Source organism: Eulemur rufifrons, chromosome 7, assembly GCF_041146395.1.
Source record: "Eulemur rufifrons isolate Redbay chromosome 7, OSU_ERuf_1, whole genome shotgun sequence".
Lineage (NCBI taxonomy): Eukaryota > Metazoa > Chordata > Mammalia > Primates > Lemuridae > Eulemur > Eulemur rufifrons.
Window position 1 is genome coordinate 108,722,417 of NC_090989.1, and position 17,541 is coordinate 108,739,957.

At 41.3% G+C, this 17,541-nt stretch overlaps 1 protein-coding gene and 1 non-coding gene across 4 annotated transcripts; both read left to right on the forward strand.

Moving 5' to 3' along the window:
- Positions 1-7,583: 7,583 nt before the first annotated feature.
- On the forward strand, positions 7,584-16,069 carry TM4SF1 (transmembrane 4 L six family member 1). Of its 3 annotated transcripts, none has more exons than XM_069473108.1 (5): positions 7,598-7,862; positions 9,278-9,367; positions 9,457-9,602; positions 13,275-13,475; positions 15,280-16,069. In XM_069473108.1, the coding sequence occupies exons 1-5, from the start codon at positions 7,686-7,688 to the stop codon at positions 15,383-15,385; spliced, it is 720 nt and encodes a 239-aa protein (XP_069329209.1). In that variant the 5' UTR covers positions 7,598-7,685; the 3' UTR covers positions 15,386-16,069. The 3 variants fall into 3 exon arrangements, with proteins under 3 accessions (XP_069329211.1, XP_069329209.1, XP_069329210.1); XM_069473109.1 differs by having other exon boundaries at positions 13,275-13,455; positions 15,280-15,350; XM_069473110.1 differs by lacking the exons at positions 9,457-9,602; positions 15,280-16,069 and having other exon boundaries at positions 7,584-7,862; positions 13,275-13,552.
- Positions 12,736-12,839, forward strand: LOC138389042 (small nucleolar RNA U13). The gene has a single exon (XR_011234482.1). It is a non-coding gene; the product is annotated as a small nucleolar RNA U13 (small nucleolar RNA).
- Positions 16,070-17,541: the final 1,472 nt, after the last annotated feature.

Here is a 17,541-nt window from a genome sequence, read left to right on the forward strand (position 1 = left end):
CCCCCCCCCCGCCCCCCCAAATCTCAACTCTTCACTGCTGTAAGGCTGTTCTTGGTAAAATTCCCTAGGGCAAAACGAACTGTAACCTGAGTTTTCAGCTCATTTAGTATCAGTGGGAAATTTGTCACCTTGGAGCTTGACAGCCACAAAAACCAGTCTGACTGGGAGTGGCTAGGCCACGAGGTCTAGGTGGAGTGTTAACTCACCGACTTGAAATGATTACTTGGAGAATGCTCACATTGTCTTTTATTTATGCTTCAGTCTAACTCTCTACAGGTGCTTAAGTCATAGAAAAGACCAAACAAATGTACAGTGGGAAACTTTTATATTCAGAACTCAACCACAAAAAAACCACTCATTTGTCCAGAGATCCCTGGAAAGTGGTGTCTAAAACTCAGCTCCGAGCCAATGGCCCTCATTTCTCATCCTTGCGGCGTCTTCAACTCCCACCTGATGGGAGCCACACTGGGCTATACTTTAAATGGCATGAAAGCAGGAGAGGAGAGTTCCACCCCTAACCTTTCCACAAAAAGGCAAGCATGTTTTTATATAAGTTCAAAAGGCCAGGTGCAGAAATCCTTTTACAAGTTAGACCAGGGTTAAGGGAATAAAAACAGGCTCTATTATTTTTTCTCTTCTACTGAATCTAGGAGATATTCCTTTTTTTCTTTAAACTTTTAATTGTGCACATGCTTGTTTGTTGACAGTTTCATTTTGCTACAATAAATCCAAGTTTGTTGAACACTAGCCATAACTTTCGTTCTGAGCTGTCCGCGAGACCCATCTTGGTGGAATGTCTTCTTATTTGAAAGACACCAGGTGAACTTTAAAGTCATTCATCTAATTAAAGTAGAACCCAAGTGATTTGTATTGAAATTAAGTTATTCAGAAGTGCCAAGGAAGTCCCTGAATGTGGTCAACAGTTTTCCTCAGAGAGGGCACTGAGAAGTAGTAAAAACCAGCCTCTCGTGTGAAGGAAATAGCGTGGGCACCCGGGTCAGGGAGACCCGGGTCGGAGGCAGCCAGGCCTGGTCACTCGCCAGCCTTGTGACTTTGGCTTGCCTACTTAACCCGGACAAACCTCAGTTTCCTCACTGGCAAACAGCTTCAAATGGGGCAGCTGCCAAGTTCAGCTACAACATGGGAGTGACTGGCACGTGTCCACTCCTCACACTATTTAATCATCCCCTCTCCTGCTCCACGCCCCCTTCCCTGAATGCACAGAAACTGGATAAATGTCATTCTCCCCAAAGGCAGCCGGGATCTGGGGCAGGAAGCCAGAGGGAGAGAACACACCACTTTTCTCAGGAAGGACCTGATCTCCCGCAGATGGAGGGAGGAGTTGGGAGTCGGCTGCCTCTTTTTTCTACCTCACAAAGAGAACCACCTGATTGACCACGCAAACAGATGAATGCATCAGTTTAAATCTTTTAGGGTTTGTTCTTGTTTTATTTTAATTGTTGGCTTTTCTTCTCACCTGAAATGAACCTCTCTGGACCTCAGTAGCCTCACTTATAAAACTAGAAGGTTGGACCACCTACACCAACGGACTCCGACTCTGGCTGTGCACTGCAATCATTCAAGGGACTCGCTTAAAATGCAGATCCCTGGCCCCTCTCAGAGACTCTGCTTCCCTTGGGCTGAATCAGCCTGTGTGGTTTCAGAAAACCATGGGCCTGTTCTCTTTTGAAAGTCAGATGGTCTTTGAAGCCCCCCACATCTCACGTGCCCAGCTCTATTATAAAACCCAAAGAAATGATACTCAAATTGGAAAACAAGATTCCTTTTCCCTTCAAGTATTTGTGCACTGGTCATCCCAGGCACGCTGGATGCCCTGAGCTCCCCATCCAACAGGAAGTGAGGCCAGCCCTTCCGAGCAGCCAGCGACACGGAAAGGAGACTCAGACCCACATGCTGAGCTTCAGACCAGGTGTCCCAGGAGGTGCCTTTTCTGAAACGGCAGCCGAGGCCTGGGAGAGGTGCTGGCTTGATGAGCCGTCCAGCAAGATGGCTGCTGTGAGATGTTGAACTAAAGATAAAGATGGGAATGCAAGGAGTAAGGGGATGGGGAAAAGATTAACTCTGGTTTAATCTTGGGCCCAAAGCTTATTTTTAACCCCGAAATAAACTAAGCTGCAGCCTAAATTGAGGGGCAAGCCGAGAGGCTGTACGTAAGGTTCCTTAACACTGTTCCCTGCCTGTGCCTCCTTACTGTGGTTGTCTGCCCTGACTATAGTCTCCAATAAACGGCAGCTCCTGGCTTCTCTGGCTCCACACTCACCTTCGCCTGAGAATGACTTTGCTCCATGTATTATACATGGTCGCAGAGATGACACCCAGCAACCATGCTTACGCAGGTGCCACAGGTGTGGGCCCCTGTTCCAGTCTTGTCCAAGGCCATTCCCTTCCCTGAGAGTCTGGACTTGGGTTGGATCTCTTGAACCGAGAAAAATGTAAATGTCAGAATCATCAATAACCATATTATTTTGTGTGAACTGAGAAGCAGAGAAAACAATTATTCTACACTAAGAAGAATAAAGTATATGGATAGGAAGAGTTTAAAAATGCATGATGCAGAGTTAGTAGGATGTTCTGGATTTCCTACAGAGTTTGGTTCTTCTTGTCCCATCATCCCTTCTTCATCCCCACCTCTGGAGTGCATAATTAACACCCCTTTGGTTAAGGTAGCTGAACTGGCTTCTGTTACTTACAATCGAAAAGCTCTAACGAGCATGGTTACTACATATGAATCATTACACTTGTCATGTTCACCTGAGTGAGAAACTAGTGCCTTCCCAACAAGGAAGGGGAAGTACTTGTGGAAAAATGCAACTAGCAGGCAGGAGATCTGAGTTCAAATCCTCCTCTAAGAATCCCCAAACCACATAGAATCATAGACTACTGATGCTAGTTCTTAAAGGTAACCCAGTTCCATTGTCAACTGGCTAGATGACTTCGGGAAGAGTTTTTAACCCCTGTGGGCTTAACTATAAAATGGCCATAATGATTCCATGAGGGGGTGGGAGTTGAACCATTCATTCTGTTGAGGCTTCTTTCAACATGCTTATATGGCATTTGATATAAGCAAAAGGAGTTTCCCCTGGAATTATTGTTGAAGCCACATTCTATATATCAAACAGGAGAGCTAACCGTAAGAAACATATTCTGGCTGCTTATGTAAATAATGGGTAAAACTGAAAATTTTCAAATTTAAATATAATAAGTGTCAATTCTGCCTGACTTTGAAGAAGACATTTTGACTTTGCTTAAAACCAAATAACCTTAGAACTGAACATACTCAACTTCCCTATTCATTTGAACAAAATTTGGCAAATATTTACCGATAGGCAACTGAATGCCTGACACTGTCCTAGCTGTGTGCCCTCAAAGAAGAAAATAGAAAGTCCCTACTCTCTGGGACTTCAGTGGAGTTGAGGGGGCTGAGGAGGATGCACATATGTGCATCTGGTCTGGTCAGTGCTGCCATGTGGGTGTGGGGAGTTCAAGGACAAGACGGGAGGTGGGCAGGGGTGTGATGAAAGGTATCATGCAAGAAGTAATGAGCTCAGCCCGGGGAACAAGGCAGGGGTGGGGTGAACCGGGGCAGGAGTGACAGGGCCTTTCTGGCAGTGGAACCGTGGACCCAAAACGTGGTGCTGAGGACCAGGGGCCAGTGTTCTGGGTCGTGCAGTTCTGTGGGGCAGTCAAAACTGCTCCTTCCAAAGGTATTCGTGGATTGAGGGTGATTCCAGAAAGGATGAGGGAGGTAGCAGTGAGTTTTCACTATAACTGTGGCAACTCCAGCATTTTAAAATTTGTCAAGAAAGATAATAAAGGGATCCAACATATATCGGAGTGACAGAATCCCAGAAAAGTAAATATAATGAATCATAGATAAAGTAGAGATATCTTGCCTGAGTGGGCTGGTTAAAACAGCAAGTGACAATAAGTAACACATATTGAGTGATAGCTAAATGCCAGATGCTTCAAACTTTACACATGCTGACTCACTTCTGCAAATCATAACCCTCTGAGGTGGAGTCTTCATCACTCTGCCTCAGCCAGGCCTTCTCAGCAAGGTCTCCTCCTCCCACCTATTCCCCTTTCTGCACTTATCACCACGTAGTACACTCTATATTTTACTTATTTATTATTATTTTTAAATTTGTCTCTCTCTTTCCTATAGAATGGATACTCTTTAAGGGCAGGGATTTTATTTGTGTTGTTTTATTTACTGCTGTATCCCCAACACTTAAAAAACGTAGTAGGAGCTCCATAAATATTGGTGAATGAATGAATGATAGGAACACAGAGGCACAGAATCAAGCAGGCAGACAGTGGCAGGGCCTGGAGCAGTGGTGTGAACTGCTAAGAGGGCTTTTTAGTGAGATCCTGGGCTCACAGAAAGGCATAATAGAATTGAGGGTGGAGGGATTGGAGCATCAGCCTGGTTAAAAGAGGCTTAAAAACTAGTTGATTTACTTATTTTTTCATTCAACTATTCAACACTGTTTACTGAGCACTTATCATGCACCAGACGTTGCTCCAGGCACAGGAGAGACAATGGTGGATGCAGCAGAAAGTCTTCTGCACTCAGTGGGGAGAGCAGGGGAGATGGCAAAGGAAAGGAGACAAGCGAATACACAGAGTAATGCAGGGGAGGGTAAATTCTGCAATGATAATAGAACAGGGTAACAAGACGGAGAGTAACGGGGGTGGGGGGTGCAGGTAGTATCACTAGGTAGGTCTTCAGAGAAGGCCTCTTTAAGAAGGTGATGCATGTGCAAAATCCACAATGCTCAGGACAAGGAAGGAAGACAGGGAAACAGAGGTAGGGTGAAGGCCGGGACAGGGCTGGAGAGCAAACTGAAACCCAGAAAGTGTCTACGGAGATGGCCCCCAGGACCATGTCTCAGGCAAGGTCTGGCTAGGGCCATAGCCCAGTGGTTAAGAAATTGTTCAGAAAAGCACAGCTGGTCTTAAACCAGGAGCCTAAACCAGAAAAGACCCTGCTTCGGCGGGGGTTTAGGTGATCAGCTGAGGGGCAGAAGCAGAGTGTGTTAACGAGAATGGTGGGGGTGGGGTGGGCAAGGGACAGGGACTCAGTATTACAAGAGAAATTTGTCAGTTCAAGCCTGTACGTGCCTTATATGACACTGCACCTTAAAATTGCAGTGTTTCCCCACAATTTTTATACCCACTGAGGGTCCCGTGAGAGTGGCTTCAGAGAACATCTAATATAGATGATGATACTTCCCGAGGGCTGGGGACCAGGCCGGTGATCCCCAAACGTGAGGGAACAAAAGTGTCATTTAGAGTGTTTGTAAAAATTGCAGATTACTGGGTCCCACCCCTAGAAATTCCCATTCATTATGTTCAGGGTGGGACCCATTTGTGATGCGAGTGGTCCCCACACAGGCCACATCTTGAGAAATGTGGAAAGATCCACTAATGGGCTTCAGGAAGCCTGTGAACCCCAGAAATGAAATGAAAACTGTGTTTGTTTGCATATATGTACATTTCTTTTTCTGAAGAGAAGGTCCATATTATTACAAGATTCTCAAAAACCTGCTAAGAACCACTGATCTAGCCCTGCCCCTAGTTTTGGACCAGGAAACAGAATCCTGGAGTGTAAGCTGAATCCCTCGAATTCACAAAGCTGTAAAACAGCAAGTTGGGGTCTCAGTCCAGAGCTTCTCTTTCCAAGCCCCTCACTCTCTTCTCCTTGCCCTGCTCACTGCAGGGATGGGGAAGAGAAGACAGGGGATTTAAGCACCTGGGGACAAAGTCATCAAAGGATCACTTTCCCCCATTTTGGCGCCAGGTGAGATAGATCAGTAGAGAGGAGGGTTAGAATGATGTTTCAGCAAAGGACCAAGCCATTCCCTGTACTGCCACTCCAGGCCCTGTCACCTGTGGAATCCCGTCTCCAAGTGGGACTTACAGTCAGGCAGAGGACACATGTGCCCTGCTGCTGAAAGCATGGTGGTGACGGAGTAAGGCTGTTCTGAGGGCTTGCCTGCCTACACCAGAGCAGGTGGGTGGTTCCAGGCTTCCCTACCTGCTTTGTTTTCCACTGATTTATTTCCTCAGGCCATTCCGGATTGTGGCCTCATCCCTGTTAGTACACTGGGGCCACACTTCCTCTTGGGCTCTCCTCCCAGTCTCATTCCACGTCACTAACCTCAGCCAGCCTCCTCAAATTTGGTATGTGCCCCGTCCTATAGTTTTGGGCCAAATCCTTCAGAGTCTAGCCTCCGTCTGAGCCTTTGGATTCATCAGCTTTGGTACTTTCCTTTTCTAAAACCTCCCCACCTTGGCCTTTTCCCTCTTTTCTGTACTCTCTATCCTGTCCTGGTGATGGATTCTTCTAGTCCTGGCATCACCTGGCCACCCCGTCCTCCCCATCCCCATCCAGTTGGCTGGTGCAATCTGCTATTCAAGGGATAACTTTATTCAGTGCCCAGCCCTGCCTTCTGCAAGATAACCATGCTAGAACGTTAGTCTAATACCCTTCCTCTGCCTTTTCCAGGGGAGTTTGTGCAAGCTCGTCACAGGATCTCGTTGGATAGACCACCTGTTTACCTCTATGCCCTGATCATTGGATTCTGACTGTCCTAGTCATTCCAGGTTCTCAAAAACTTGTTTCTCCCCTCTGCTTGCCAAGTACCTTTCTCTTGTTTTTTTTTTTTTTTTATTTTCGTCCTTACCTTCCATTACTCCCTCCCTCCCTCCCTTCTTCCCTTCCTTCCTTCCTTCTTCCCTCTTCTTCTCCCTCTCCTCTTCTTTCTCCTTCATCTCCTCCTTTACCTCCTCCTCCTCTTCTTCCTTTATAATTTTTGCCCCGTGTTTTAGGCCTTTCTTGGCCCTTCCTGGCATTGCTTTGTCTGACAGCAATACTCAGGAATAAAAAAGCACCTGAGCCCTTTGTGTTGACTGCTACCACCTTTGTTGTGGTGCAGGCTTGTTTTGGAGGCAGATGTCCAGGGAAGCTGAACGATAGGATCCGTCCTGCAGAGTTTGCTGTAGGTAGAGGGAAAAAGCCTTCTCTGTCGTTTTTTCAGCCTCCTCAAATCCATGAGTAATGCCTCAGACACCTTGTTTTTAACAGACAAGGAAATAAGCTCAGAGCTCAGGGGACTAGCCCCAGGTGGCAAATTAAATCAGTGCAGAGGTAGAAATGAACAGAGCCCTGGGACTGGAAGCTGTCCAGACAGCTGCATGGAGGAGGATCGCAGTCTTTCAAAGCCTCAACCAGGGCAGTCACACCGTGGACACTTGGCAGTTACTGGAAAGTCTTTCCTGTCAATTCTTCGCCCTGTGAAAAAGTTGCACAGTGACTGCCTTGTTGAGAATTAATCATTTTCTCTGTTGTCTATGACTGAGGCTGTTTCCTTCTCACGTCCTGCCCCTGGTTTCGCTTGTCCCAAGTATTTCATCTGAAGGGCGGGACATTCCCCCTACCTCCCTCCACCCCAACTGGAGACTGCAATCAGGACCAATGAAAGCAAAGTACCTCATCCGCCCAGTGACTAAGAACTCGCAGTATTTAAGAGGTAGCAGGAATGGGCTGGAAAATTGCTTTTGCTTTCTCCACCGACGGGCACACTCTCAACTGACGTGGGGTATCTGAGCTGAAGACAGAGAGAAGGGGGAGAAAACCTCACAGACTCCCTGCCACCACCATGTGCTACGGCAAATGCGCACGATGCATCGGATATTCTCTGGTGGGGCTTGCCGTCCTCTGTATTGTAGCTAACATTTTGCTTTACTTTCCCAATGGGGAAACAAGGTATGCCTCTGAAAACCACCTCAGCTACTTTGTGTGGTTCTTCTCTGGAATCATAGGAGGGGGCTTGCTGGTAAGTCATTCAGAATTATTACAACCTTAAAAAAATTCTCTTCTGTTAACTGGATGTTTTCATTATGTATTTTCATTGGTTTTCTGTAATTCATATTTCCAAATCAAGTGACTTCTTTGTGTATTCTTTTGAAAGCAGATTATATAAAAATTGAAATAGATATAGTATTAATTTTATTAGATGTTGTTTTCAAAATCTTTCAACTAAAAGTGAAATGCCTTTTTGCTAAACTCTTTTACTTAATATCTTGAAAACAGGTATTAGCTTTTAAATCAGATTTGAGAGACTCTAGAGTTTCTAGTACTGGATCAGGTAGTCATTTAACATTGCCCTGGGGAGCTGGGAGAGATTGGCTGGTTCTCTGTCTAAATCAACAGTTTTGGATCCAAATTCTCTGCTGTTTATTTTTAGGTATCTGTGACAGGGAAAAATAACGAATTGTGAGTGCATTGCTATTTAGAAAGCTTTCTCCTTTATGTAATGCTGGGGTGTGGTATCCAGAAAAAAATCCTACAGTTAGCAACAGATCAGCAGTGTCTGAAGCTCATAGTGGAATGTGTTATTTTTTCCAAGGTTTGTTTTTAATTGAAGTGAGGGAATTTGCCTGCCAACCTGGGAGCTAAAAGTATTAGCTTCAACCACAGCATGGAAAGAATGTGAACAAACTTGAGTTTGCTACTTTAAAATGCTGGGATTAAGAACTTTAAAGAGAAATTTTATGGAATTGTTAATACTATACAAGATATATTTTCTCAGTCAAGTAAAAGATATCAAAACATTTAAACCTAATGCACTAATTATAGTATGGCAAATCTGCTTCAGATTTAAGCATTACTATCATGTTAACATAATAATTTGTTTTTAACTAGCATTGTATTTGATTGTTTCTTTTGATCTTGAATTTAAAGTATTTCACACTTACCTTATTTAAAAGAGCTTTATTGTTAAGCTAAAACTATGAATTCATATCTTCAAAGAAACAGTTCATATTTATTATATATAGCTTTCATCTCTTTCACTTATGAAAAAGTTCCAGTTATTCTATTAAAGACTTGTTGGTATCTTCTACATTCTACAAGGGGGAAAAATCATCCAATTTAAAGGAAGGGATTAGTAGTTCCAAAACAGAATTTGCATCTGGGACTATGTTATGAACTCTTGCAGAACAAACACATTTATATGTTATTATTTTACTCCTCCCATACTACATCCTTACCCTAAAGAATGCTTTGACACATTATATAAAAATAAGCAGATAGTACATTAGAGAAGTCTTACTCCTCAGAGTTTGAGATACTTGGTCAACCTAATCCAAGCCAGTCAACACCATCATTTATTTTACCAAAAGATGCCTAACCCGACCCATACCAGCCTGGGGAAGGACAGTGATCTTACTTTGCTTGTTTCCTAACCAGATGCTCCTGCCAGCATTTGTGTTTATTGGGCTGGAACAGGACGACTGCTGTGGCTGCTGTGGCCATGAAAACTGTGGCAAGAGATGCGCGGTAGGTCCTCTCGCTCTGGTGGTGAAAATGATTCCTAAGATGTAGCCAAGCGCTCTGTGGCTCACTTCCTGTGTTTCTCCTCTCCCTAGATGCTTTCTTCTGTACTGGCCGCTCTCATCGGAATTGCAGGATCTGGCTACTGTGTCATCGTGGCAGCCCTGGGCTTAGCGGAAGGACCAAGATGTATGGATTACCTTGGGCAGTGGAACTACACCTTTGCCAGCACCAACGGACAGTACGTAATGCTTCCCTACCTGGCCACACATTCTTATGCACCACGTGTGTATACTGGCAACTCTGTCAAACCAAATAGGCGCCCAATTATCCATTCATGCACCCCCATAACCAGTGTTAATTCCTGATGACTCAGGCATGGTTTGGGCAATAGATGTCCAAAGATGGATGGCCATTCCCTGACCTGGACAACTTCTAAGGGCTTTTGAATAGATTCACTAATTCAGTCCTCATAATAACCCTATGAAGTGACTTCCGCTGTTAATCCTATTTTATAGATGAGGAAATAAAGGCACAGAGAGATGAAGTAACTCATCCAAGGTCACATTGCTAGGAAGTGGCAGTTAGAATTTCAACCCAGGCAGTTGGGCTGCATAGTTTGTGCTCATATAGTGTATCTGTTATACCAGAAAGACTGGCTGATTAAATGTAATACATTTTACTATTTTATAAAAAAGTGTTGTAGAATCCTTGTATAATAAGAATGGCAACTGTATGAATTTAACCAAAGCCCAAGGCAAATTATACCACATCCCCATACACACACACACATTCTCACACACACACACTCACATACAACATAAGAACTAAGTACAATGCTCCCTTTATTTAAAGTTATCAAGCTATATAAGAAAGGTCTTATTCATGACTTTAACATCAGGATAATTGAAGAGGTTCCATTGTTTTATGTTGATACGTATTTCTTATCAGTTATTGAGAAAAGAACAAAAAATAGGAAAGCTGACAGAAACTGATGTACATGGTAATGAATGAATGACATACTTCTTTGAGCAGGAGTTGATTCTGAGTTTATCTTTTCCGTATTTGGCTTGCTAAAGTTGAATTTTGAAGGGTTTAGTTTTGAGATTCATGACTAAAAATAATATTAATAATGAATTTGAATTTCCTTTATATTACAAGAGTATTTGTCCCCATGAATTGTATAGCATATAGTGAAGTTACATGCATTTCATGAATATAGCGTATTCATAGGATCCTGAACTTGAATTAGATAGACCTAGATTCAATCTCAACTCTACACTTACTCTCTGAGTATACAGGAAAAAGTGAATTTACCTTTCTACAGCTCAGTTACTTCACCTATAAAATAAAACTAATGGCAGTTGTCATGAGAATTAATGAGATAATATGCAAAATGTCCCCACAGAGGCTGATACTTGTGAGCACTGCCACTGTTAGGTGTTAACATTATCTACTATCTTACAATGAACGTAACTCAATGGCAGTCTTTGAAGGAAAGTTGGGACTTACAAGAGCTTGAAATTTTGGTGTTCAAAATTATTATCAATTGTGATTCATCTTTGTTCAAAACATACTGAATGTGCCAGTAGAAAATGGCCATTTGTGTATGTACGAACATACAAAACTACTGCATGGACTGACCTTTAGAAAAAGTCATGATTTTGCAGCTGGAATACAAGGAGAGGTAGAAGTATCGCTAAATGTTTTTGGATAGCTGTTTGATTGCTTGCCCCTCCCATTATCCACTCCAGCTTCTGCGAGAAACCTTCCTTTTCTTCTATATCATTTCTCATTTGAGTTTGTCCAAGAATTTCAATATGGAGAATGACTATTAAATAATCATCACAAGCCACTGTTTAGTTAGCCAATTGCCAAGTGGAGCCGAAGAATTTTTTTTATATTATGACCTGAAAATACCGATTTTTGTTTCACTGACGTGCAGAAAGACAGGGCCAGAAAAACAGATTTTTGTTTTTTTGAAACCAACAAATTGAATCTCTGATTGGCTTCAATGAACCATTCCAAAGTTAGGTCTCTAATTTCAAGCTCTTTTGTTCTGCTGTGGCAGGAAAAAGTGATAAGGAAAGAATTATACCAGGCCTCTTTGTGGAATTAAGTCGATCCTTGATTTTCCCACACGATTAAATCCTATTTCATTAAGAATCCAAATACTCTATGATGTAGCAAAGGCTGAAATTCTAGGAGAGTAATCAGAGGTGGACTTTTTCAGACTAGAACATCCAGGTATTTAGAAACTCTCCTGGATCATGTACATATAGTCAGATATGACCTCAGGATGGTTTGCTGACATTTCATAAGGTGGCTTCATGTTATTATTTATCATTCAAAAGCTTTTAAAATGTGTTGAGTTTTTTGTTTCACTGACATGCAGAAAGACAGGACCAGAAAAACAGATTTTTTTTTTTTTTTAAATCAGCAAATGTGCCAGATGTATCTGGTTGTTACCTTCACAGAGCTCAGCCTTGCTAAATAGATACATAAGCAGGTATTCTTCCCGGACTAGTTTGGGTGTCTTTCCTCTCTGGCCTTTTCATACTTTGTTTTTTGTTTGTTTGTTTCTTTTTTAATTAGAGATGGGGTCTTGATCTTGCTCAGGCTGGTCTCGAACTCCTGAGCTCAAGCAATCCTCCTGCCTCAGCCTCCCAGAGTGTTAGGATTACAGGCATGAGCCACTGCACCCAGCCATGACTTTTTCATACTGTGTTTACCCAATTAGTGTACCTGTTGAATTGAGATTGCCTATTACTTGTATCTTCCCTTAGTAAAAGGCAAAATATTTATTCATTTTGAAGAGAAACCAGAGCATATGTCTCTTCTCTTAGAGGCTATGCTCTTCCAGAAGAGATCCCATGCCTATGCACCACTGCATCCCCAGCTCTGGCTCAGTGTCCTACTCACACTGAGTGCTTAATAATCTTTGTTCAGTGAGTGAATACAATGTGCTATGTGCTATGATAGATGCCTGGGCACAGCATTATGAAAGTAAAGAGGTATCAAATTAGTTGAATTTAATCCTGTGCTTCATGCTGCAAATTAATTTATTTCTTAAAACCAAAAAATAACTTTGTTCGAAAGGTCTCAGTTGAAAAACTCTAACATATTAAATCACCAAACTTGGCAGAATTTGGATAATTTTCAAAAGGAACAAATCAAATTTTAATGATCTAAATTAATATTTTAAAGTTCTAAAAAAAGCTAATGTTAGCTAAATCATATTTTCTAAATAAATATTCACTCAGTATTGGTTACAAAGTCTTCTCTTTTACACAGATTACAATTAAGCAATAATAAAATTGGAAAATAGAGTAAAAAAATCCCCTATCATTCCATGACCATAAACACTTGAATTGATCATTTTGTAGTTCATAAGTGTGATGATTGGGTTTTCACACTGACGTTTGAGATGTGCCTCCCTCAAACCTTGTTACCACCTTGGCACATTACCCATCTGATGTCAACTTAGAAGAAAAAAAACCATGAATTGTTTTTTTTTCCACATCTGCTCTTAATTCTCATCCATATTCATCCATGAATTTTACTTAGCTTTAAATATAACATAAATACAGTTTTGTGTTTTTATTTTTGTTTATAAGAATCCGTAGCATTTTAGGAAATAGAAACATCACTACAAGGTGCAGATTTGGAAACATAGAATCCTAGCTTAGGAGCCAAAAGTTATAAGTTATAATTTTATGTTTATCATTACAACAAGATCTGGGCCAAATTCCTTCATTTTGTAGAATGATATGCATTGGAAGAATCTTATATACAATATTGAATTAATTCATTTATTTTTTTCTGAATGAAAAACCACCACACAAAAAAAGTAGCTTATGAGCTATCACCTTAGGTGTGATCATGTGTCAAAAGTTTCTCTTTTTATCGACAGATACCTTCTGGATACCTCCACATGGTCCCAGTGCATTGAACCCAAGCATATTGTAGAATGGAATGTATCTCTGTTTTCTATCCTCTTGGCTCTTGGTGGAATTGAATTCATCTTGTGTCTCATTCAAGTTATAAACGGAGTACTTGGAGGCATATGTGGGTATTGCTGCTCTCGCCAGCAGGTAAGAATCTGTGTGAAAATGTCCTAGCCTGGCCCTGGTGTAGTCAATTATCATAAAGTACCATTGTTTTCATTACAGAGAAAAAGGCAAAATCCAACACACTCAACCTACCAGTATTTAATCTTGTATCATGTTTGTGACAACACATCTATACCATTCAGTTTTGTTCTCAGTAATAAGCTTCCTTGAGTCTCACAGTCACTGTGCATAGAAACACGCTGCCCACAGACATGCTCCCTTCAGGATCAAACCCACTGCCTCTTTCACTGCTGTGACTGCAGAGACACAAAAGACATGTCTTCTCTTTGCTCTCGAGTTCTCAACTAGTATACACAAGTAATAGCCAACATTGATTGCATCAGGCACTGTGCTAAACCCATTTTTCAGATGAGACTGTGGCTCAGAGATTAAGCAATATGTATAAGATCACCTGGTCAGGAACAACGGGCTTCAAACCTTGGGTCAATTTATATGAAAGCTCCTGCTTTTAACAACTATGCCATACTCTCTGTTCTGTTGGATTTTCCACAATTCCTTTCTAATAAGGGGTCACAAAAGTGCTGAAGCAGCTAAGTAGGGAGAATCACTAGTGGCCTTTGAATAGCAGCTCATGAAAAGCCTTTCACTGTGAAAGAAAACCAGGAAGTGCTTGTTTCCTTGGGATATGATTTAGGAGAGAAATATGCATTTGTTTGTAGCGGGGAAAGTTCTTATTTCTATGTCCTCCTAAAAGGTATATATTATTGAATTGATGGAAGTTCAGCTTTGGTTCTATTTTGGGGGGTTCATTTTTTGTCTTATTCTGTGAAACAGGATTAGGTAAACCAAAACTTACTTAACTTATATTTTCCAAACCATTTACTCTTTGTTCCAAGTCTTTTAACTTTCTTTTAAACAGATTAATGAAAACTAAAAGTCCCTTTCTACCATGAAAAACTTTGCTGTAAATAAATGGAAACTTTCTATAATATTTGAGGGGAAGTTAAAATAAAAATCTAGTTTTCCTTATCAGGCAAGTACAGCAAGATTAATAATTTCTTTGGAATCCTGCCAGATTTCCAGGAAAACAATAGAGTGGGAAACCTTCAATACAGAGTTGTTTTTAGGGAATATGGTTAAGGAGGGGCTGAGAAGAATCCTCTCGGGATTACTATAATGCAATCTATCTTTAGCCTTGAATTTCAGACAAGGCAGAGTTTAAACCAAGTGAGTTCTCGCTGGACTTCAGCGCTGGTGCACTTTGGGAACAGGCATAAAAAGTCAATAACCAAAACTGCTGAAGTGATTTGGCAGGGAGTGACACTCTCCTCTGAGTTGGGGGAACAAATACACTGGGTTTCCCATCTAGTCACTGTAGGTTTGGCTTTTCCCCAGACACTGCAGGGAAGATCTATTACCTTTGTTTATAAAAGACACTTTTAAAGGGCAGGGCTTTTAGTGTAGAAGAGTCCATAACTTGGTAGCATTTAATTTGAAAGGTTACTCACATTGAGCCCACACTAGTACGAAACTCCCATGGCATTATCTTTTAAATCCCTAAGATTAAAACCCCACACAAACACATTCAAAGCCAACCCAGCATTCGGTATCCTACAGTTTCCATGGACCGTTTCTGCAACTTTTACTCAGGAAGGACAATGGATCTGGTTTTGTTTAGGAAACATTTTGTGAACATTGTCTAAGCTCTAAGTGTGGTTGGCTAAAGCTCTGCTCAAGTTGTGATCAGCCTGCTTTATGTTTGCTTAAAACAGAAATTTAAAGGACTGAAACGTCATCATTATTTATCCTAATTATAACCTGTGTATTCCTTTTTTTTTTTTACAGCAATATGACTGCTAAAAGAACCTCCCCAAGACAAGACCACAACTTTTCTCTATTTCATTGTAATTTATATATTTTACTTGTATTAATATGTAAAACTTTGTACTAATGTATCATATTCCACATATTCTACTTTTCTAAAGGTGTATAAAGACTGGCATCTTCATGTGATGTCAGTGTTTGAACTTAGCAAACACACTTTTTTTAAGGAATGAGAAAACAAACCACCTTCTGGAGGTAATTTACAGACTGAACGATGGTCCTCAGTATATCTGAGATAAACTCTGTGATGTTTTGGATAAAAATATCATTCCATTTACAGTTGTATATATGTGCATGTGTTTTTTAAATGACAGATGTTTAGTTGCTTTTTTTAAGACGAAGAAGGAGAAAATCCAACAACCTGAAAAGATGTGTTTTTTCACTGTTTATATGATGTTTCCCACTCGTATGCCTACAAACCTCTGATGAGAGAGAGGCCTTCTGAACTGTCTTGTGCTCTGTGAGAGGCAAATACTTTCCCAGCGTGAGAGGAATAGTTGAGAATGTTCCAATCCAAATGAATGAGTTAAAACATACAATGCTGCTAGTTGCTTTGAGTATTACGAGATCCTAAATTTTTCTAACATGTGTAAAGCTTTTTGTTCTTAGTCAAGCACTAAGGATTATGTATGTAAAGAGAGAAAGGCTAGGATAGTTGGAGAAGAAGAAAGATGGGAAACGGAATAAAGCAGTTGATCAGCACCCCGGGAAAAGGGTAGGAGAACCACAAGGAAATACCCCCAAAACTCACTTGTTTATGACAAAATAAAGTAGTCAGTACTATTTTGTTGTGGTTTGGTTTCATTGTGGAAATTTCATTGTTCGAAGTTCTTCCTTTTTTCTTCCTTATTTGTTTTCCCAGTCTGCAGGTTGTGGAGCCCCCATTGCTATGGGCTTCGTGTCTTCTCTTTTCTTTATCCCACTTTCTCTCCCTCATCCTCTCTCTCCTCTCGTACCTTCCTCTGCTATCTGTAAGTTGTCAAAGCTGTGCCATCCCTCAGGATCATCATCCCAGTTAGGTAACTTTCCTTTCTGCCAGATGCTCTGGGCACCAGACTCTTGGGGAGGGTGCCAGACATTTTCTCTCTTACCATATAGAGTTAGGTTCTTTCAAGTGACAAGATCCCTGACCTGTGGGGAGTTGTCTACAGGAATGTTCTGTGGCCGGGGCAACAGACAAGCAAATTAACAGAGAAGTGTAACTGGCATTAGCAGAGCTCCTCCTGTGGGCAAGGTGCCCTATGGTGGCTCCTGACTGAAGGTTCTATCCTTTTTTGTGCCACAGTTCCTCTGGGTACCTATGTAATTCTATGTAATTCTAAAGTACGTAGAGTTACAAAGTAAACCAACATACTAAAATATTTTTTCAAAATATTTTAAAAAATTACAGCATAGTTTGACAGCCAGCTCCATCTCTCCAATGTCTGTGGACAGGAAGACAGCAATCACGTGTGTCCTAGCAGGCTTCTGATGAGTGGGTCTAAGAACTGCCACACTTTTGAAACATGATTTCAATTAAAATGATATTTTGAGATACCTGCAGTAAATTTAACATGGTATGAAAACTATGTATATTTTATTGTAGAGCAAAGTATGATCAGTATTTCTGATACTACTTTGATTTGGTGCACACAGTTGTAATTAAAAGAAATACTAAATTTTGGCTAGAGGTTAGTAAAAAATAATGACCCTATTCTTTCCCCATCCAAGTTTAATACCCCATCCCCAGAGATATCTATCCATGGATCTCTTGAGAGTTCTTGAACACCAGGTTAAGAACCTCTACAATAGAGAATCCAAAAAAAAAAAAAAAAAAAAAGGCAAAACAGTCAGTTACAAGCACCACTTTTTCCTAAATTTATCCTCAAAGGAAATGGCAACAATAACTATTAACCATTATGGTAGTAATAGCAACTATTTACTGAGTTCCTTCAATGCGTCAGTTACTGTGGTTAGTTTTACACATATTATGCCCCTGAATCTCTCAACAGCCCGGAAGGTAGCACTTGTCTCCATTTTCTAGAGTCGAGGCTCAGTGATGTCATATACTCTGCCCAAGGCCACATCGTCAGCAGATGAAAAAAACTGATACTAGAATCCAGGTCAGTCTAACATTAACACTCATGCTTTCCCTACTCCTCTCCTCTGCCTCCTCTGCCACCCCTACCCAGGGGTAGAGTCTTCTCACTGTCCCACACTGGCATTCAAATCCTCCACTCACCT